This window comes from Saccoglossus kowalevskii, chromosome 20 (assembly GCF_978046115.1).
Source record: "Saccoglossus kowalevskii chromosome 20, keSacKowa6.1, whole genome shotgun sequence".
NCBI classification, from domain to species: domain Eukaryota; kingdom Metazoa; phylum Hemichordata; class Enteropneusta; family Harrimaniidae; genus Saccoglossus; species Saccoglossus kowalevskii.
This window is the reverse complement of record NC_140660.1, coordinates 9,403,413-9,427,118: the sequence shown is the minus strand read 5'-3', so window position 1 is coordinate 9,427,118 and position 23,706 is coordinate 9,403,413. Positions and strand designations below refer to the sequence as shown.

The 23,706-nt window shown below is 34.6% G+C and overlaps 1 protein-coding gene across 1 annotated transcript in view; it reads left to right on the top strand.

Annotated features, from left to right (window-relative positions):
* The window catches only part of LOC102802324 (uncharacterized), a 94,888-nt gene that overhangs the window by 6,493 nt on the left and 64,689 nt on the right, over positions 1-23,706 (top strand). Inside the window, exons 2-9 of the mRNA XM_085494554.1 lie at positions 3,191-3,380; positions 5,780-5,851; positions 6,663-6,791; positions 11,070-11,266; positions 12,244-12,329; positions 13,340-13,440; positions 14,389-14,556; positions 18,021-18,087. Coding sequence (XP_085350680.1) covers positions 3,201-3,380; positions 5,780-5,851; positions 6,663-6,791; positions 11,070-11,266; positions 12,244-12,329; positions 13,340-13,440; positions 14,389-14,556; positions 18,021-18,087 — 1,000 coding nt within the window. The 5' untranslated portion in view covers positions 3,191-3,200. The remainder of the gene's footprint in view (positions 1-3,190; positions 3,381-5,779; positions 5,852-6,662; positions 6,792-11,069; positions 11,267-12,243; positions 12,330-13,339; positions 13,441-14,388; positions 14,557-18,020; positions 18,088-23,706) is intronic.

The window sequence follows — 23,706 nt, the reverse complement described above, 5'->3', positions numbered from 1 at the left end:
AGTGACATCACTAAGTTGCACAGTGACATCACCCAGTTGCACAGTGACAACACTAAGCTGCACAGTGACATCACTAAGTTGCACAGTGACATCACCCAGTTGCACAGTGACATCACCCAGTTGCACAGTGACAACACTAAGCTGCACAGTGACATCACTAAGTTGCACAGTGACATCACCCAGTTGCACAGTGACAACACTAAGCTGCACAGTGACATCACTAAGTTGCACATTGACATCACCCAGTTGCACAGTGACATCACCCAGCTGCACAGTGACATCACTAAGTTGCACAGTGACATCACTAAGCTGCACAGTGACATCACTAAGTTGCACAGTGACATCACCCAGTTGCACAGTGGCATCACTAAGTTGCACAGTGACATCACTAAGTTGCACAGTGGCATCACTAAGTTGCACAGTGACATCACCCAGTTGCACAGTGACATCACCAAGTTGCACAGTGGCATCACCAAGTTGCACAGTGACATCACCAAGTTGCACAGTGGCATGCCGCATCACCAAGTTGCACAGTGGCATCACCCAGTTGCACAGTGGCATCACCGAGTTGCACAGTGACATCACCGAGTTGCACAGTGACATCACCCAGATGCACAGTGATATCACCAAGTTGCACAGTGGCATCACTAAGTTGCACAGTGGCATCAACCAGTTGCACAGTGGCATCACCCAGTTGCACAGTGGCACTACCCAGCTACACAGTGGCATCTCCCAGTTGCACAGTGGCATCACTCAGTTGCACAGTGGCATCACCAAGTGACACAGTGACATCACCAAATTGCACAGTGGCATCACTAAGTTGCATAGTGACATAACTAAGTTGCACAGAGACATCACTAAGTTGCACAGTGACATCACTAAGTTGCACAGTGGCATCACCAAGTTGCACAGTGACATCACCCAGTTGCACAGTGACAACACTAAGCTGCACAGTGGCATCACTAAGCTGCACAGTGACATCACTAAGTTGCACAGTGACAACACTAAGCTGCACAGTGACATCACTAAGTTGCACAGTGACATCACCCAGTTGCACAGTGACAACACTAAGCTGCACAGTGACATCACTAAGTTGCACAGTGACATCACCCAGTTGCACAGTGACAACACTAAGCTGCACAGTGACATCACTAAGTTGCACAGTGACATCACCCAGTTGCACAGTGACATCACCCAGTTGCACAGTGACAACACTAAGCTGCACAGTGACATCACTAAGTTGTACAGTGACATCACCCAGTTGCACAGTGACATCACCAAGTTGCACAGTGACATCACCCAGTTGCACAGTGACAACACTAAGCTGCACAGTGACATCACTAAGTTGCACATTGACATCACCCAGTTGCACAGTGACATCACCCAGCTGCACAGTGACATCACTAAGTTGCACAGTGACATCACTAAGCTGCACAGTGACATCACTAAGTTGCACAGTGACATCACCCAGTTGCACAGTGGCATCACTAAGTTGCACAGTGACATGACTAAGTTGCACAGTGGCATCACTAAGTTGCACAGTGACATCACCCAGTTGCACAGTGACAACACTAAGCTGCACAGTGACATCACTAAGTTGCACAGTGACATCACCCAGTTGCACAGTGACATCACCCAGTTGCACAGTGACAACACTAAGCTGCACAGTGACATCACTAAGTTGTACAGTGACATCACCCAGTTGCACAGTGACAACACTAAGCTGCACAGTGACATCACTAAGTTGCACATTGACATCACCCAGTTGCACAGTGACATCACCCAGCTGCACAGTGACATCACTAAGTTGCACAGTGACATCACTAAGCTGCACAGTGACATCACTAAGTTGCACAGTGACATCACCCAGTTGCACAGTGGCATCACTAAGTTGCACAGTGACATCACTAAGTTGCACAGTGGCATCACTAAGTTGCACAGTGACATCACCCAGTTGCACAGTGGCATCACTAAGTTGCACAGTTACATCACCCAGTTGCACAGTGACATCACCAAGTTGCACAGTGGCATCACCAAGTTGCACAGTGACATCACCAAGTTGCACAGTGGCATCACCAAGTTGCACAGTGGCATCACCCAGTTGCACAGTGGCATCACCGAGTTGCACAGTGACATCACCGAGTTGCACAGTGACATCCCCCAGATGCACAGTGATATCACCAAGTTGCACAGTGGCATCACTAAGTGACACAGTGACATCACCAAATTGCACAGTGGCATCACTAAGTTGCATAGTGACATAACTAAGTTGCACAGAGACATCACTAAGTTGCACAGTGACATCACTAAGTTGCACAGTGGCATCACCCAGTTGCACAGTGACATCATCAAGTTGCACAGTGACATCACTAAGTTGCACAGTGACATCACTAAGTTGCACAGTGACATCACTAAGTTGCACAGTGGCATCACCCAGTTGCACAGTGACATCATCAAGTTGCACAGTGACATCACTAAGTTGCACAGTGACATCAATAAGTTGCACAGTAACATCATTAAGTTGCACAGTGACATCATCCAGTTGCACAGTGACATCACCCAGTTGCACAGTAGCATCACCCAGTTGCACAGTGACATCACTAAGTTGCACAAAGACATCACCCAGTTGCACAGTGGCATCACCAAGTTGCACAATGACATCACTAAGTTACACAGTGATATCACTAAGTTGCACAGTGACATCACCAAATTGCACAGTGACATCACTAAGTTGCACAGTGACATCACTACGTTTCATTGACATCACCAAATTGCACAGTGACACCATTAAGTTGCACAGTGACATCACCAAATTGCACAGTGACATCACTAAGTTGCACAGTGACATCACCAAATTGCACAGTGACATCACCAAATTGCACAGTGACATCACTAAGTTGCACAGTGACATCACTACGTTTCATTGACATCACCAAATTGCACAGTGACATCACTAAGTTGCACAGTGACATCACCAAATTGCACAGTGACATCACTAAGTTTCACAGTGACATCACTACGTTTCATTGACATCACTAAGTTGATTCCTTTTTGAAAAACATCAAACAAGATCATAATATTTACAGACCACCCTAAAGTAATCATATATGACTTCCAAAAATATTGAAATTCAATATTATGAAAACTTCTTAACATTTACGTTTTTTTGTTTGATTTTTTTTCTATGTAGATAATTTACAATGAGTGCTACTTCCCGCCGGATGTCAGCGGGCCCTGTGATTGGCTCGTCGATATCTATACTTGACCGGGGAGATGCTCCTGCACAGGCTGTAATTGACAAAACAACCCGGGCTAAAGCTAAACGAGTCTCCGATGAAACCAAAGAAGAATTGGAAAAAATACAATTGAGGGTGAACAAGGTGAGTGTTGTAAAGAATAAATTGATTTAGTTTTCAATTGAATTGTTTTGTTAACATTGCAGTACGATCTTTTTGCATTGAGTCGGAAATGTCTTTTTTTTTCATAAAACATGAAATTTTTAAATATAAACTGAGCGTTTAAGAAGTATTTAAAGTGGAGGGGTAGTCTACGAATACTTGGAACAAAATGCAAAGGCTCATGGGTAGACGATTGTAAACAACGACATGCTATGGGTGGCTGTGCAGATGATAATGACTCTCCTGCTTGAAAAATTTTTCAAAGCGATAACTGCTCATTGACGAAATTGAGTTTACCCATTGACGCTAGTCACAATAAAACATTGTGTTCCTCAATAGGCGCCAGTGACTTTGAAAATTGTAAACTATAATTTAGGCATCAGGAAAGATTGAAATGTTTCGAAACTAACATTTAAATTAGGATACTTATGATAATGGAAAACTATTATCATGTTGAAAACTCACTAAATTAAATTAAAATGTTTTAACAATTTTTGTTTTGGTACTGAAAAATATATAGCTTTTGACATCTGAAAATTATAATTTCATCATAACAAATCAGTGTAAAAATGCAAATTTTTATTATTATTATTATTATTATTAAATATTTTTCCAGTGACCCCACCTTTTTTTTCAATTGTAGTGCTGTAAAATACTTTAATTTTGCTTGGAATTAATTTTCACTGAAGGAAAGATTCAGTGAAAATAAAATCCAGTTAATATACCTTTTTCCCTATATTTTACATTCATCTTGTGAAAAATCAGTGAAAATAAATTCCATACAAAACACACACAAAATCTTTTCAGCAAAAATTAATTCCAACTAATAAAGTATTCTACAGTATCCTATAGCACAATAACCCATAATAATTAAAATATGTAAAAGTTAATTTATAGTCTTCAATTCCGCTTTAACTTTTTTAAAAATAAATTCTGATTACATTTGTATAATTATTATTTTATACATCTAAGAATAATTGAGTTGAGTTTGAATCAGTCGTCTCATTGCCATATATGCTCACAAGAGAACATCTTTGCATTTTCACTGACTGGTAACCAGCGGTAACCGGTAAAAACAACGATCGAAAACTGTACTTTGGGATAGTTGTGGAGAAACTCTTGAACATTGTTGCTCAAGATATTCTCATAATTTAGTTTGTGCTGTTTCTTCAACTTCAGCTGTTTTCCCTGGCTATTTGACCGGCGTTCCACACCAGCTCTATCAGAGCCCATAGAAATACATGGTGCAGTGGTACGTGTCTTAGCAACGTAGAACATTCTATGACGTAGCTCCACCCCTGAGAATAGACCCATACTAATAATCTTCAAATCTAGTAATTTCTCTGTAGCTGCTTGTCGTTGGTTTGTGATAGGAAGGAAGTCTAAATTTATGACCCAACCAGTTGCTTAGGTCATTTGTTGTTGTTAATCAGTCTGTGTAAATAAAATCACCTTTCTCATGTTTTACAAACACTGCCTCTCATTCTTATTAAAGTAAAAATAATTAGTAAAATTTAATTGAGAAAAGAAAAAAGAAACAAACGAACGAACATTTTCCATTTGTGATACATATATTAATATTAATAGTAATACAAATTTAGCTATCAATAATTCAATTTTAGTAATTTTGAAAAATATTCACTACATTTAGTAATGACATAGCAATAGCATAGCAATTAAATGACACCAAGCATCAATAACCCACCAGTAGTATGACTTAAAAAATTAAGTAAAATGGTAAAATTATTTTCTAAAAAGTGATGTATTTTCACATTTTTTTTAAATTTTCCAACTGTTATTGGAATTGTTTTTTTTGGGGGAAATAAATGATGAAACAAAATTTAGAACTAAGAACTGTGACACACAAATTTGGATATTTATTTTCTATGTCTGGCATGTTCTGTAAAAAACTGAAGCTGAAATCATGACATTTTGTAAGCAGTTGAAATTTATCTCATGTTTTTTGACACGGAATAATTAATGAACTTTGTCAAATTTTATCTTTACGAATACCATGAAATCATCAAATCCTAAAAATGTGTAATAGTGAAAAATAAAATAGCTTACAGTATTTGATCTCTGCATATGTTCACTGGAATTTTTTTTGTTAATTCTATGGGTGTATGTAACTAATGGGCATGGTAACCTCGCAACCAAAGTATCCGAAACTATGAGCCATGAAACTATGGAATTGGAACAACTAGTATATTCCTACCCGGGCTGTATTATTCAAATTGTCTTCATTTATCCATCTTCTATTTTAGACCTGGCGACTAGTTTCTAGTTTCCAAGATTATGAGCCATTTTTACTGAACTATTAGTAGATTCCTCCTTTCAGGGCTGTATTATTTAATTTTTTTTTCATTTTCCATTTATTTCAGACAATCAATGAGTTTGAATTAAATGAACAATATGTAAACAACAACAAGTCTGCAATACTGGTACCAGACCTGGTGAGTAATGTATTAACAAACAAACAAACACATTAGTTTGCTTGAATCGTTTTCCAATTTAAGTTTGCACATTATTTCACATTTTCTGCCATTTATTTTCAGTGTGCAGTTTAATAATTGTAAATTTTTTTTCTGTATATTTTTTTTTTTATTTGATAATTCATTATTACAAGTTGTTCTTGTGACCCATTGCATTTATCCCAAGTTATTGAAAACATCAGCAATTTAGCCTGCCATCAACGGTGTTGATATAGGTTACCGTGGTATTTAGAGATTGCTGCCATGGCAACCTGGTATGGTATCTAAATTTATTTGAATGTCAGTATTCAAGGTTACTCAATATTAGGGGTAAATTAAAATTTTAAGTGGGGGGGGGGGGTAAAATCGAAATATACTAGTAGATGAAAACAAATCATTAAGGAATTATAATGAAAACTTGAAACTAAAATACAGGATAAAACAATAACCTATTACCTATATGGTAAACAACATATAATCTGCCCCTCGAACTCCAGTCTTGCCTCACCTACTAGATAATGGTTTGCATCTTAGTGGTTTGCCCCCTGAAATAAAGTATATGTATACTGTAAAATACTTTATTTTAGCTGAAATTAATTTTCACTTAAAATACTTTTTGGGTGTTCTGTATAGTGTTTATTTTACAGTATCCCAAATAAGGGAAAATTTTAACATTAGAATGCTTGAAGATACATTTTTGAACAAATGCAGATACAAATTCTATTGCTTTCGATGCTAAATGTAAAATAATTTGGTGTATTAGTATAGTTAAATTCTTTGATGTTATTTTCAGATTGAACTTGAAAGAATCATTGGTGATGCAATACTGAAGAAGAAATACCAACAGGAAGTTGTAGTATTTATCGTAGGGTATCAAGATACCTGCACGCAGAGAGCTAAACTTTTAGGACAACTCAATGAGGTAAAAAAAAACTGACTTAACTTTTTCACCACAAAACCTTCTCGTCCAAATTTTTCTGTACTTTTTATATATTCTTCAATATTTCTGGGAATGAACTCTAATTTTGGAGCCAACAGACAAAATTTGATAATTTTTTTCCCAATCTTCTGAAGGAAAGTGCAGAATATAAACAGGACAATTTTGTGAATTTGTGATGAAAAGAGGGAACTGGCGGTTAAAAGGTTAAAATCACAAATGCAACTTACCGATAGTTGAAAGGTGGTGGTCATCCACCACTCATTTGCGAGATATGGGTCTCATATAAACAAAGACAGCAACTTGGACAGTTGCGCAGACCAACGAGTACAAACTGATACGTTACTGAATGTAATTTTTTTGTGATTGGAAGTTATCAAAAAAGTTCCCAGTGGTAGTGCATGTTGTGCCAAAGTCTAAGCTCGTACTTGTGATTTCCATTTGAAGAACGCACTGAATTGTGGGAAATTATTGTTTATAAACACAAATATTACACATGCGCTGTGAAACAATCACCGCCCTTTAAATGGCGGCTTTGAGGATGCTAACATCCTGTTTAGCGGTTGAGATTCAAATAGATGTCAGAAATAAGATATAAACAACAATAAACAAATAAACAAATGAACAGTTACAGTGTTTTCAATATTCGGAAGGGAAAAATAAGGACAGTAGTGGAATTGGCCTTCAGGTAATCCCTTAGACAACACTGGTATGGCATATGCACTGCCGTATTCACCCATATCCAAGCTTTCAGATAGTACTGTGGAATACTTTATCTTCGCTTGGAATTTATTTTCGCTATTTTTGCTGAAGGGATGCTTCAGTGAAAATAAAATCCAGTGAATATACTTTTTAGCCTTCGCAGACGATGTCTGCCGAAGGCTTATAGATTGGGTTCTGTCCGTCCGTCCGTCCGTCCGTCCGTCTGTCCGTCCGTCCGTCTTTTACCTCTTATAACTTTGATATGCTCTGTCCATTTTTTTTCCAAGTTGGTGCAAATTTTATTCTCAATGCCATACATATGCACGCCAAGTATTTTTTTGATTCGCCAAAGTTTCATTGTGTTTTTCTGTGATTTTCAACATTTTACTAGTACAAGTGCCGAAATTTGCCGGAAAAATCCGAGTTTTAACGACATCTCGCAAGAGAACTGGCATACCGTATTGCGCATGCGCCAGTCTAACCGCTGAGGAAAATTCCGTCGATTTCGTCTGAGGATATTGTATTCCAGGACTGTATCTTTCTTTGCACAAGGCTTACATCGATTAAATTCTATCTCAAAGGTAAGAAACTGTGCTTATGGTATTTATTATGAACTTTGGTTTATCCTTTTGTGTGTCCTGACTTCAGTGAGAAACTAGCGATCGCACAGTGTCGCACTTTGCCAGAAAAACAGTCCTGCTATTAGTTCAAGAACTGGTTATGAAACGTGTAAATCGAAAGTTTATCTCGTCATTAAGGAGGCTTAGGAATAACGTTTGGCATATGAAATACTGGAATAATAAAAACGTAAAAGTTTAGAACACGCTGATCGTGATTCTGTTATGTACGATTGCTATTTCCGGTGTTCATTGGCAACTGCTAGCAGATTGAAACTTGGTTTCGTGACGACATATTAGACTAGAATTATCGAGAAAACACAAGTCAAGTTCGGCCAACCGAAAGCAATGATGAAATTGAAAAGTACTGTAATTAAATATCAATGAATCTATCATCGCTGTTAAATTACCTTTGAAGTAAATATGATAACTGCGTGCGTTACTGCACTCGTGACCGGGACCTCTATGCTCCATGCGGTGTTGAAGTTTATCGGTAAATCGAACCTCTGTCAACAGAGACACATTTTCCCAATCAGCTATTTATTTCGGTACTGAAGTCAGGGTGGCAATTTCAATGTTTAGCTACCATAATTTATCTCCATTATGAGCAGGAAAATAAATTACGGACCTCGATTGAGATGAATTTAACGGCCGCCATGTTTTTAAGGGATATGTGAAACAATTTTAGGGAGGGAGTCAAATTCACTTAATCCTCAATTTTAATGATGTTGACTTAATAGTCATAATTTTTTTTTTCAAAACTTCGGATATTATTTTATATATTTTAATACTACAGTATGGTAATTAGTATGCAAATTAATATGCAAATAAGCAGCCAATCTGAGACAATGCAATCCAGTTCAAATTAAATTTGATTACATGATCACTATCTCTGCTGATTAGTTTTTTATGCACTTCTATCTGCTTTTATATTAAATGTATTTTTTTGTATTTTTCTCAATAGTTTTTTTTTTTTTTATTTCTTTTGATATATTAATTTGACAACTTTATAGAGTGGAAACAGACTGTTGAATTAGTTCATCCTAGACTTTGGTAGAACATGTTTAAAATAGTACAGTGTGAACTGCAATTTCTTTCTGGCTGGTATAAATTTATTAAGTAATATTTGTTTGTACTAAAAAGACTCAAATATCTTTTTTAATTAAATCTAACAGCCAATGGGAGCACATTTGCTACAACCTCTGCTTACTTTGGGCTAAATGTTTTGTTTTTTTTGTTTTTTTTCAGGTGCATAGCCAGATTTTTTTTTTTCAGAAAGCAAAGCCACTGGAACTGAATGTATTACAAAAACATACCGGTACTATTCACTGCGTGTCCGACAATTGTATAAAGTTTCGCAGTTCTGTCAACCAAAGCATAAATATGTGTTTCTCTGTATATAAAATTTCACACGATTTGTTAATATTAATGTATGATAATAAAAACTTGATAATATTTTTCTGGATTTTTGCACTTTATTTGTATCATTGTCGTATGAGAAGTAATCTTGTCCTTATTAGAGATATTGAAACTAATCCAGGGCCACAAACTAGTTTATCCAAACAGACACAACACTGACTCTACATATTTGCAGATCTGATTTGTATACTTCCTTGTCATTTTACCTGTTGTACTGGTTTGGTGCTATCTGGTTTTCTTGCTGAGAATAATGCTGACCTGGATGGAGAGTGCTATAAACTTGAAAATGCCATAGAAATCACGTTTGCCAATTTATGTCCATGCAACTTTAGAATGACAACTAGCGAAGGCAGTGTCATTCATGACTTGTTTTTCTATATTTTACATGCAACTCATCAAAAATCAGCGAAAATAAATTTTGTACAAAACACCTAAAAGGCCTTTTCAGCGAAAATTAATTCCAGCTAAAATATAGGTTGTTATAGTAGCTTAGTAATTTGTGAAAATGTTTGAATCACAGGTCAATTTATAACTTGTGTTTTCACAGTTACTACCTTAAAGGCTAGTGGTTGCAGCGAAGCTAGTGTTTGAATTTCACACAAACAAACAATGTATTTTACATACATTGTGTATGTTGCTATGAGTCCCATATCGAACAGAACATGGCGCGACGGCCACCGCCTTTTAATATTACCTGCAAACAGGGCATGGTGTGGTGACCACTGCTCTTTAATTTGAATACTAACATACCATCCAGGGGGGGGGGGGGAAGTTGCATGACACGATTGGTGGAAATAATTGTCTAATTTGCATAAATTAATATTCATGAGCAATGAAAAAATCGTCTTTTCAGTAAAATTGTGCCAAAATGCTTTCTGATAGCATACATGTTAGTTTTAAATTGACCTTCTATCATTACGAGCTGAAAAAATAATCGGAAAATGATGTAAAGGTGTTTTTTGAGACGTTTTCGATCAGGCTCTAGCAAACTGTTCAAAGTAACCACATGTTTTCTCTTTACCATGATCATAGCAAGTTACGAAATTCATGTAGAATGCAAAGGCATGTTTATATTTCACTCTAGTACTATTGCTCAAAATGTTTTTAGTAACTTTTGTCAGTGACAAGTTACCTAATTAGTATGCATTTTGAGAAACCACAGTGTGTGTGCATGTGCAGTTTGGAATGGAACAGTTTTGAATGCAATAAAATCACGCGTAGAACTCGCACTCAAGCAAGAAATTATGGCATCAGACTGGCTGTCGGTTGAATTGTATTGTACTAGATATCATTTTAGAGCCTCTATTTTTCTACGAGATGTTTCTAAGTTTTGTTGAGGATTATTCTGTAAAGAAATCGCTGAAATTATTTAATATGTTCATAGAAGGAACGTTGTTGCGTTGACGATGAGCTACGGACGACTGACTTTGAAATGTTCCATTCAAATCGGATGGCACCCTCTTGTGCCAATCCCCCCCCCCCCCCCTGATACCATCTTAAAGTTGTTGTTTGTATTTTTCTATAGTTTTTTGTAAGCTCCATCAATACATACGATGAAGACGAGCTGATGCCGAAAGGAAACGAAATTGATTTGGAGGAAGTATCTGACAGTATACAGGATGCACTGAATACAGCGGCGAGTGCTTCACAGAAACTACAAGAACTGAACCATGAAATGGTGACATACGTGCACACGTTAACTGGTGGAAAAGCTGCAACAAAGTAAGTTACATTGTAATAGTTCACATGTATCAGTCAGGGAGGTTCCAGTTTTGATATTCATGTGTCGCTGTGGAAAAAAAAGGATACTGTATTTGTTCTATTACCCAAGCAAATGGGCAACCATGGTATACCATGGTATTTGATGGTCAATCATAGCCAATAACTAATTGCAGTGGTACATGATGATGCTCAATCATGGTTGAACATCGATGACTATGCTCAACCATAACTTCCATGATCATGGTTGACCATTGGCAGAACATGGTCAGAACTTCCATGATGATTGAGCTGTAGTGTCAGATCTTCCATGGTCATGGCTGTCTTTTATAGACCATATGATTAAAATATATTATATTTGGCTGCACCATGATGGTTATACATGTATATTTTTCCCATGTAGTTAGTGTTTTAGTGCTAACTGATTTTTTTTAAAACACTAATGATTATTTGCCGTATAATTACATGATGACCTGTTCTGGTTTGAGAGGTCACAGTAAATGTCTCTGGTTATGATCATAGAAGATCTGAGTCATATGTCCATGGTTGTTGAATAGCACTCAGACTAGCATTAATATGACTTATACAAGTATAATTGCATTACCATATCTAAACTCTCAGATGATGTATAAGTTGTCATAGCGTAGTAATTTTGGGGAATATCTGAATCACAGATTGATTTTTTAACTTTTTTTCCCTTGTTCCTATTACTGTAAAGGGGGTAATTATTCACTGGGTTTTAATTTAGCTTATTTCGCTGACTGGAAAATGCGCTAAATTAAAACCCAGTGAATATGTAAAATTTAGCATAGAACACATTATCTAAATGATGAAACCGTGAATTTAAAACCCACTGAATATGCCTGAAATGGTAAATCAGTGAAATTTAAACCCAGTGAAAATTAGTCATTTTACAGTACATTACTTAATTACATCATTTGTAAACACACTATTATAACAGCCTATTGTCTGTATACTAGGAGCAAGAAGAAATTAGAGAAGGCTTTATCACAGGCCAAGGAAGACATTCAGAGTTTAACAGAGAAATTACTTGGTGCACAAACAGGTGAGTATGGCGGGTTATGATGGTAAACATCAATTTCACCGTTCACTGCAAGATCACGTAGAATGCCTGAAATTGAACGTAAAAACAGGACAAACAAAGTTCATGGTGACGTCAAAACATCACATGGGATTGGATAAATGAGGTATTTCCGTGCCTAATAAGGTGCTATACATATTTGATGATATTCTTTATGGATTGGATACAACTTTTTTGACCCAAGTTCGTGCAGCAAAGCTTGCAAGGATGCATAAGCCGTATGACTGAGGGCAGCATCCAGTCCATAAAGGTTTTATCGTACACCTAGGCTTATATGTGTAATTACGATTGTTTTACCTCAAATACGAGACGTAATTTAGAATGACACGTTTTGTTTTGATTGATAAAAGCTTGGCGCACTGGGCCCGGTGTGATACAGGAAATGATTTCCTTGAAATGAGGGCGCACTTCCCATAGCATTACAAGGCAGGGCAATACAAGGAGATGATAGTGGTCAATTTTGATGAAGTAAGAGGTCTTTAACATCATATTCCCCTCTGCAAGTTTCAACATTGAACTACAAAAAAATGAAATTCAATCGGCAAACATTTGGTCTGCGCCTTTCATGTATTATGCGAGATCTCGCAGTGACCGGAAAATCACTCAGTGTTAGTTACTTTTAGTCAGAGATCACCAAAATTTTGGCGAAAATAATTCTTACTGGTACAACATGTCATGAAATTGTTGTTTGTATACAAAACAAAAAAAATCATAGAAGTTGCATCAACTTGGAATTGAAAATGTTTCAAAAACTGAACTTTCTCAAAAAAAGCTGTCATTTTTCACACAATTTTATGTAAATTTTGTCTCAAATTAATTAACATTAAAATCATTGAAAAATATTCAAAACGTCACACCAACATTTTGGTGGAAAAAATTATAATATTCCAAAAATTAAATAAATATAAAAGTTGAAAATCAGGGCATATTTTTGAATCAACAATTATTAACAAGTTCCATTTTTTCTTTTTTAGAAATTGAAGATAAAGAAGACCAGATGACAAAACTGTATAAACAAATTGATATCAAGAATCTGGAAATCCAGAAACAGAAAGCACAAACAGAAGCAGCTAGGGTTAGTGGGGTTTGGGGTCCTTGAAACTGAAGAAACAGAAATAGCAATATCAACACTGCTTGGGTTGGGGAGGTTTTAGGGTCCTTGAAACTGAAGATCTGGAAATGGGGAGTACCAACACTGCTTGAGTTAAGGAGATTGGGGATTTTTGAAACCAAAAGCCTAGAACTTCGGATATCAATACAGCTAGAGTTAATAAGGGTTTGGGGTTCTTGAAACAGAAAATTTGGAAATTAGCACAACTTTGAGTCAATGTGGTGTCAGGCGATATGACACTGGAGGTCTGGAAATGGGGGATATCAACAGGGCTGGGGTAATGAGGATTTGGGGTTCTGGAAACAGAAAGTTGAGGTATGGGGATCTTCAAACAAAACTGGAGATCTAGACATCTCGGTTTAAGAAGGATATGTTATTTTGGTAATAGTTCAAGTAAAATATACAGACATGGGAAACAGCTTTCGTACTAGGGTTTGTGTTTCTGAAAATCTGTCAGGGTGCAGAAAAGAAGACCAGAGTATGAGTCATAGCTCATATACAAGGCAGAATTTGATAGGTTGAAAAAACCTGTCAACAAACAAGCTGCTCTCTGATTGGTCCAATTGTTAGGTGTTAGGGTTGGGTAGCCAATCAGGTACAATGTTGTAATGCATGATGTTACGTTGAGTTGTATTGTTTTGTAAATCAGAGTTGATGATTGAAGAACTAAGTCCTGTAAAATCTACTGTTCATTTGTTTGATGCTCATTTCAATAACTTATGAGAACTCTGGCACTCTCTACCAGAGTTAGAAAACAGATGGTATGATTGGTTATTGCAGACCTCAAGGTCCATGGCAAACCCTCATTATCAACCAATCAGAAGAGTTCTATCATAATATAATTTGGATATGATCGCATCACAATGCATAAATTTTATCTTTGGATTTCAATTAGAATGTTTATTTTTTTAGGATAAGTTGAAACAGTTAGATGAATTACGTCTCGTGATTCGTGCGAAGGAAGACGAGATTGAAGGATATCGTAAGAAATTAGCCGATCTCCAGCTGAATCTGCAACAAATCGAACAGAGTCGGGAAGCCAGTCAAGCGAAGCTGCGTGCAGCGAACGAAGACAATCAGGTAAAAAATAAACACAAAATAAATTATATTCAAGTGAAATTAAATGTTTTCATGGTATCTAGTCAGTCTAGAAAAATCTAAATTTTGTCACTAAAGGTTCACTGAAAATTTACTGCATTAACTATTCACTGGTTTTTAATTTCGCTATTTTTCAGATAGCAAAATTAGTCGAATAGTCAAATCCGCTGAATTAAATCCCTGTAAACATGTAAATAACAATAGAACTCATTGTTTTCCTGCCAAGTCTGTGAACCCAGTGAAATTGCTCAAAACATCAATATAGTGAAAAAAAATGGTTTTACAGTATTCACAGTAAACACCATTATTTATCAAATTACAAATACCGTACTACTACCGTATTACCCCGGGCACGCGCCCAGGGGTCTGAACATACAAAATGGGGAAAAATTGAGGGTGGGCGCTTACCCGAGGACCACCCCAAAAAAGATTTAAAAAAGTTGTTTTTGTGATCGTATAAGGTCAAATAAAGGAATGCTTTCGTACACTTTGTACACGTCCTTATTTCTTGATTTATGCGAGGTTTCAATAAACGTGAGCACTCGGTCAAGAACTGTGGGAACACTAAGACACAGGGTCGAATTTCAAGAATAAAACTTGTTTTATGTCAGCGAATTTAGTAACCGTGATCAGTGCAAGTCGAAACGACCGGGAAAAACTACCGCTTGTAATCCAAGATGGCGATTAGCATAATTTTGTTCACGCACGTATTGATACATCGCATCATAATTACTGAAGAATAGCAGACACGTTTATGAAACAAATAAACCTTTTATTACTGATGTGAAATGTTTACAAACTATTGTGAATACATAAACATATCCAAATGGCGATACATAAAAAATAGACTGAAAATAAACCCACACACATGACAAAATTGCAAAAATAACGATGATGCAACAAGTTTCCATCGTCGGCATGCCTCATTATGGTTATCGTAATGGCTTGAGGTCGGCAAAATGTTTTTTCTTCAACGACAGAAAAATAATCCACATGACCGTAATGCCATAGCTGTGATGAAGTGTCTCAAAAGTGCTAGCTCCCGTTATGGATTCACAGTCAGCGAAATGCTACGTTTTTAAACCAACGCTAAGTGCTTCAAACCACTCACTAAGGTATGGATTGTTGCAATATTGCACTATTGGATTCATCGTGAATGAAGAGAAGGCAGAACGTGTGCGCCACATGCTGCATGGTTCATTTTACATCGTTAAGTTTCAATGAGTTTTTACGTAAAAACACAAACAAAACGGCCCTTTTCAGGGCCACCACACACTCCAAAAAGGAGAACTACCGTAACAAACACACTATTTAAATAAATCAAACGCGTTCGTTTTTGACAAATAAAACTTTATTGTTGACCCCGTTCTTGGCTAAAAATCACCCTGGGCGTTTAACCGAGGATGTCCCCAACATGTAACTTTTGTGAAAACAGGGGGGTGGGCGCTTGCCCAAGGAGGGGCGCATGCCCGGGGTAATACGGTAACTGTAGTTGGTTTTCTGGCTTCTTAAAAATCTTCTCTAAAACTATTTATTTTCACTGGTACTTAATTTCACTATTTTTATTATTGTGAGTATATTTACTGGGCTCACTAATTTGTCATGGAAACAATGAGTTTTATTGTATTTTTACATAATTTACATACATATTTTAATTGCCTTTTAATTAATCTGTTATTTTAATTTTTTGATTATCCTTTTTACTTTTTTTTTTTTTATTTCACTTGACTATGTTCATCTTCTATAGAAAGAATAATGTCAATAAAGTTATCTTATTATTTATTTGTTCATTCTAGTAGTCTTATTAGGCTAGAAATTTTGGAAAATGATAGCACAATAGACGATAGTCTGTGCATCTTTGACTGCTTTATATATTTTCCTTTCTTTTATCTAATTCACTATAACATGTAATCGGGATAGAATGACCTTTAACCTTTGATACCAACCATTACTAATCAGTTTCCTGTACTTCTCGGTACAGACTCATATTTCTGATGTTGTGTTTGAATTTTGAGATGATTTGAAAAATGTGATTAACAATTAATTATTTAAACCTTGGTACTTTATGTTATTTTTTTCATTTTTTTCAAAGATTTCTTGTTATTTTTTTTATTCATTTTTGTTATCATTTGCATACAATTACAAGCAAGGAAAAATTAAGGAGTTGTCTGTATGAATAAGTTTTTATTTATTTTTTCAAATATTTTCATCTTTTTGTTTTTGTTTGCAGTTTATTTGTTACATGCTCTTGTTTGCTCACTTCACTTTTGAGTTTTATTGTTGCAACATTTTGTTGAAAACACTTTTAATTTGGGCCAAAAATACAAACTAGAAAATTCCACCCTCAGACTCAAACTTTCCAAATTGGAACCTGGCATATGTCAGAATTGATGGTCAATTTTAATGTCACCAGTAAATTCCCACCACACATTGCTGTTTCAAATGAATGATGTGGCTAAACACAACTAAGCTGAAAAATATTGAAAGATTTCTGAATTTGTTCACTAACATTGTTTGTTCTCACCTTCTTTGCATGACAATTTTTATTTTTGGGGGATTTTCACTAAATTGGAACAAAGTACACTTCCCACTCTGTCCCATTGTTAGCTCTTTGAATGTCTAAATCAACTTTCCTCACCTCCACAATAAAAAAAATATATCCATATTTATTCAAAAATATTTAATATATTGAATATTTTTCAATAAATATGGATATATTTTTTGTAGCCATTTTGAACCATTTACTCAAAAATTAAGGTAGAATGCTACACAAAAGTAAAAATATTGTAATTTTCTTTATTTTTATTTATTTGATAAATCATTTTACAAGGATTAAGAAAATAGATTAAAAATATGGGGTCACCATACTCTGTTCAGAGAAAATACACAAATAAAATTCAGTGAGAATAGCATGTTTTTCTTTTTTAGGGCATTTCACCTTTCTCAATATCTCTAAATTATTTTCGGTCACATGGTGAAAAAAAATATACAAAATACTTTTTGATGTCTAGAAGTATTAAACAGTTTACAATATTTCTAATAGTTTTTAACTAGGAAATGTGTTTTCATTGTGGTCTTTGGAAACTGCGGCTAAAATTACATTTTATGCATATTATTTGACAGTTTTTCTCTAAAAATAGATTGACAATGAACCAAAAAAGTTCACATAATGTTGACTAATACCATAGACCTTTTTTTTTAAGATCTGTGCTAATACTAAGATGATTCATTGTAGACAGATTTTGACACAAAATATTCTTACTGCTGCTAGTGACGGTAAAATATTTGCCCATACACAAAACTTAGAAGTAGCATTCTACCTTAATGAAGGAATTTTTGAAAAATATTGAAATATTTGTATTTTAACAAGCAGCATTATGGCGTTAAATTTTTTAATTTTATATTTCATGTTTTCATAGTTTGCTATTGTTTTTTTCTTTTTTTAGAATACAATCGAGAAGCTGCAGTTCAAGTTGACGCAAGCACTGGTAGCCATTGAAGACAACAAAACAGGTATTGTTTCCATTTTCCCATTCAGATGAACTTGGTACTGTAGAGTAATTTATGTTACATGGAATTTATTATCACTGTGAACTCACTTATTGTTGCATGTGAGACACATCATGCAAAACATGGGAACAAATATTTAAAAAATACACTTTTTTTCATGAGTTAAGATTAGTTAGTATTACTGAACATTTCGCTCCAAAAATTTTTTTCTTTGAATATTTTTCACACATGGAAGTCACTGTTGTCTCGCTTGACATTTTTTATGTTAATTGCAAGCACACATGCAAACCAGTCTTTCAAACTCAGATTTATACTCACTTCAGTTGTAGTCAGCTCAGGGAATCTAATCCAGAACTTTCGAGTCAGTGAAAAACTGCATAAAACATTGTACCTGATTGGCTAGCCAACCCTTAAACCTAACAGTCAGACCAATCAGAGAGCAGCTTGTTTGCTGACAGTTTTTTTTTTCGACGTATCAAATTCTGCATTGTATATATGCTTTGACTCAACTGGAATCTTCCTAATGCAATCACCCTCACAAACATTCTTAAAAATTAAAGCATTTAATTAAGCACACTGCGATGTTCCATATGATCTGACATACTCATGTGTAAAAATAAGGACAATTCCATGCATGTTTCTAATTTATAAAATCGCAAGAATTTCTGATGGTTATAGTAATTTTTGCAGTGACAGTAAATTCCTAAAAAATTATTTTACAGTACTTTATCTGCTGTGTCAACTGACTCATTCGCTTGTTTTTTAATTATTGTCAGATTTATTCAACTATTGAAAACTGTATTCATAGGCTCCATCTTACCTGTTGCTATTTCTTTTCTCCAATGATTTTATCAAATTTTGATGTTTGTTTTCAAATTCCAGTCAGTGCTTCTATTCGTTCATAGTCATTATTTAACTTTGAAAGATTATTTCTGATTGGCTGAATAAGTGGCTATTTTACTCTTACAAACAATCAGGCATAGTCTTTCACTCCTCTACTTCCACAGTGGTCTGTCCATCAGTATTTGTCATTGTTGTTGTCCTGTATTCCTCAAAACCAACCGTCTATTGTCCCATCCATCTTTGCTTCAACATGAGTGTGTGTGTCTTATACATATTTTTGTTAATCGTCATTTCTCGGATAGAGGGTTGATGCACTTCGATGTTTTAATCATTCAAAAACAAAAATCAACTTTCATTCACAAAATAAACATTTTTTCCCTTAAATTTTGATTAGAATATGCATGCAATGAGAAATTATATTCAATTGGAGCAAAAATATCAAATTATAAAAATATAAAAAATATAAATGTGCAGAATGTTGTACTTTATCATGAAAAATTCTTGTTTTTAAATTGATAATGAGTTGCACAAACTGGACATCGTGCTGCAGTATTGTTTGAATTTAGGCTTCGCAGTGTCTCCAATTTTGACCTTGAAATTCACAAGAGACAAATTTGTGCGAGTCACTGAAATGTCTCTTTTTTGTCACTAGAGGGCGCTCTGACAAATTTAAACTATTTTGGATTACTATAGCAACATAAATTAAATGGTTTACCAGTACCACATGTAATCATAATTGACATCATAAGCTGACTCCACCAATCAGAGATTATCTTAATGTGAAGTCCACTTGTAACATGTGATCTGATAGGCTAAAATCTGAGGTCTGCATGTAACATGTGATTTGAAAGGCTAAGTTCACCTTGGTGTAACACTGTGGCTGCTCTTCTAATGGGAATCTGTGTAATATTAATGTGTAATTTTGTTATATTATTTAATCATTAACTGTTATAATCAACAACTTTATGACCTTTGAACTTTAAACATTACAAAGCAATTTATCACCAAATAAGTTTAAGGAATCGACAAAAAGTAAATTTGCCATCAGTTCAGTTTGTGTTTGAATCTTGAACAAAATTTATACGAATGTTAATTTCAAATTAATATCGTTTTCTGACATTTTAGTAATACTGTAAAATACTTTATTTTCGCTTGAAGCATTTTGACTCTAGAGGGCGATATTTATAGGAAAGGTGTATCCTCGGGGGCGGAGCTACGTCACAAGACGTTCCACGTTGCTAAGACGCGCACCACTGTACCACAAATTTCTATGGGCTCTGTGCGCGCTGCTGAGGAACGCGGAACGCGGAACGAAGAGCCGGTGAAAATTCGAGAAAACAACAGGACTTCAACTTTGAAGTAATCCTGAACAATCAAATTTATATGCGTTACACACGCAGGGGTAATCTTGTTACACTGTTCAGGGGAGTCTCCACAATCATTCCAAAGTGCAGTTTTCTGAGAGTTTCTGGCCTTTGTTTTCACCGCAATGGTTGCCATGCAGTGAAAATGCCCGGATGTCCGCCCCCAGGGATACCAATTTTATCATGCCCTGCTAAAAGTTTGATATTTCAAGTTCAGTTTTTGTTGTCTAGGACGTTTTTTTAGCTGGTTTGGTCTTGAATGTCGAGTATTTTCTGAAAACTAAAATCCCCCCCCCCATTTGTTTATTATTTATGTGGTGGCCCCAACTAAAACTAACATTGTTGTATAATACTGGTTTTGTGTCAATCAGAGTTCAAAGGTCATTGCAAGCTATATGTAATGTGCTAAATGCATTTTATTTTTATTAAAAATTTATTATAATTTATTACCTGGTGTAATGTGGTGTCATGACAACGTTCTGTTTCAAATTGAAACTGAAATTTTCCATTTATGTCACTAGAGGGCACTCTAACAAATTTAAACTATTCTGCAGAAGTTCATTTTTAGATAAAAATTATTATGCCGGGAAACTAATTTTAAATTCATAAATTTGTTAGACTCTTGAAAATTTCAACATCAAAAAAAAATTAATTTACTGTATTCTGAAAGCATTTATTTTCACTGGCATTCACTATTTGGATATTTTGAGTATATTTTTCAGTAAAACAATGATTTTTTTATCATGATTTTATATGTTCATGTGAATTTTAGTTATCAAATTTTAAATCTATTGAATTCACTGTATATTGGAATTTCACATTTCTTTCACTAAACATTTGACAAAATTACTGTATGATCAAAATGCCTGGCTTTGAAATTAAAAACAAAAATCAATAAAATAATTAAAGACAAAATTGTTCAATAAATTTAAATTACAAAATTAGAAAGCATTTCTATAGAAACAGAATGTTGTCATGAAATAGTACTTATCCTTGAATAATTTTATCATTTACCCATTGTTTCTCCCTGTCATCCCTGTTGCTATGGTTACCCTGCATGGACAATGTTTAAATACAGCTTATAAACGTAAGGCATTTATTCATTTTACAATCACAGCTTTGCTTTATTTTCACCCAAAATCACATTTATTTATCACTTCCTGTGTTACTCAATGTACATACAAGGGTTGATAACCAAGGGCCTGTGCTTTCGTAAGCTTTGTAGAGATGAACTTGTAACTCGTGAGTTAGGGCTCAAATCCTAAATCTAATCTATTCTATTCTATTCTATTCTATTCTATTCTATTCTATTCTATTCTATTCCATCTCATTCTACTCTATTCTATTCCATCTCATCACATTTTATTCTATTCTATTCTATTCTATTCTATTCTATTCTATTCTATTCTATTCTATTCTATTCTATATTATATTCTATATTCTATTCTATTCTATTCTATTCTATTCTATTCTATTCTATATTCTATTCTATTTTAATCTAATCTATTCTATTCTATTCCATCTCATCACATTTTATTCTATTATATTCTATATTCTATTCTATTTTATTCTAATCTAATCTATTCTATTCTATTCTATTCTATTCTATTCTATTCTATTCCATCTCATCACATTTTATTCTATTCTATATTCTATTCTATTCTATATTCTATTCTATTCTATTCTATTCTATTCTATTATATATTCTATTATATATTCTATTCTATTTTAATCTATTCTATTCTATTCTATATTCTATTCTATTCTATTCCATATTCTATTCTATTCTATTCTATATTCTATTCTCTATTCTATTCTATTCTATTCTATTCTATTCTATTCTATTCTATTCTATTCTATTCTATTCTATATTCTATTCTATATTCTATATCTTATTCTATTCTATTCTATTCTATTCTATTCTATTCTATTCTATTCTATTCTATTCTATTCTATTCTATATTCTATTCTATCCATCTCATTCTATTCTATTCTATTCTATTCTATTCTATTCTATTCTATATTCTATTCTATTCTATTCTATTCTATTCTATTCTATTCTATTCTATTCTATTCTATTCTATTCTATTCTATATTCTATTCTATTCTATTCTATTCCATCTCATCCCATTTTATTCTATTCTATTCTATTCTATATTCTATTCTATTTTATTCTGTTCTATTTTATTCTCATCTATTCTATATTCTATTCTATTCTATTCTATTCTATTCTATTCTATTCTATTCTATTCTATTCTATTCTATTCTATTCTATTCTATTCTATTCTATTCTGAACAATTCTGACACATCATTATAATTATACACGGCACCCTTGAATATACCATGTGAGTGTCCTTCATACAGTAAATATTAAATGCAAATATGGGTTATTTTATTTCATCTGTGAAACATTACTCATAAAAACAAGTATTTATTGTAAAATATAGGTACGGTAAGTTTTTTTTTTTTTATCAAAAATATATAGCTTTATCACTCCAATCATCGTCAGAATCCTGGAGTTTTGAAAACTTGATGCAAATCTACTCCCAACAAATCTGTTTGTGACTCTACCGAACAGTAGCATATTAGACTTGGTATACTGTAGAATACTTTATTTTCGCTATTTTCGCTGAAAGAACGATTCAATGGAAATAAAATCCGAATATACCTTTTTTCCTATATTTTACATTAAACTTATCAAAAATCTATGAAAATAAATTCCATACAAAACACCTAAAAAGTCTTTTCAGCGAAAATTAATTCCAGCTAAAATAAAGTATTTTATAGTATTACGTAGACCTAATTACACATGCCTCTAATGTATCTGCTCCATCACAGTCTGCATAGCTTATGGCACAGTCCTTCTATCTTAGAGGGACTGTGCTGACGGGAAAGGAAATAAAACAAAAGTGCAGGATGTCAACTTGCAAAAGAGGGCGCACTTCAAAACACACTTGCTGAACAAAATGTGTCAAGGCCGCATTAGCGCCCATGCCCAGTCAAGCATCCACCTCCCACTTTTGCAAAATTTTTATAATCGGGGTCACATTCAGCAAAGCGCCCACCCCTTCAAAATGCCAATAATTTAAAACTTGGTTTTTGATCATTGCTTAACGAATACTGGTAATCGTTTTTGTATCATGATAAATGTAACTATTTTGTGGATGGTGACTGAAATTCAGTTAATTTTGAGATTTTCTGTAATTTTCACTGAATTCAGTCTTAATTTTGGAGAAAACATATGGCATTGATTCTAATTTGTTATTGAAAAATTTGGAAAATTTTCATCAACTTTTATGTTGATCAGAGCAGACTATAAATGGAACTATTTTGTGGATGGCGACTGTTGTTGACTTTGGCATTCAAATGTCAATATTTGTCTGCTACACTGTATACAGCCCCCTACCTCCCACA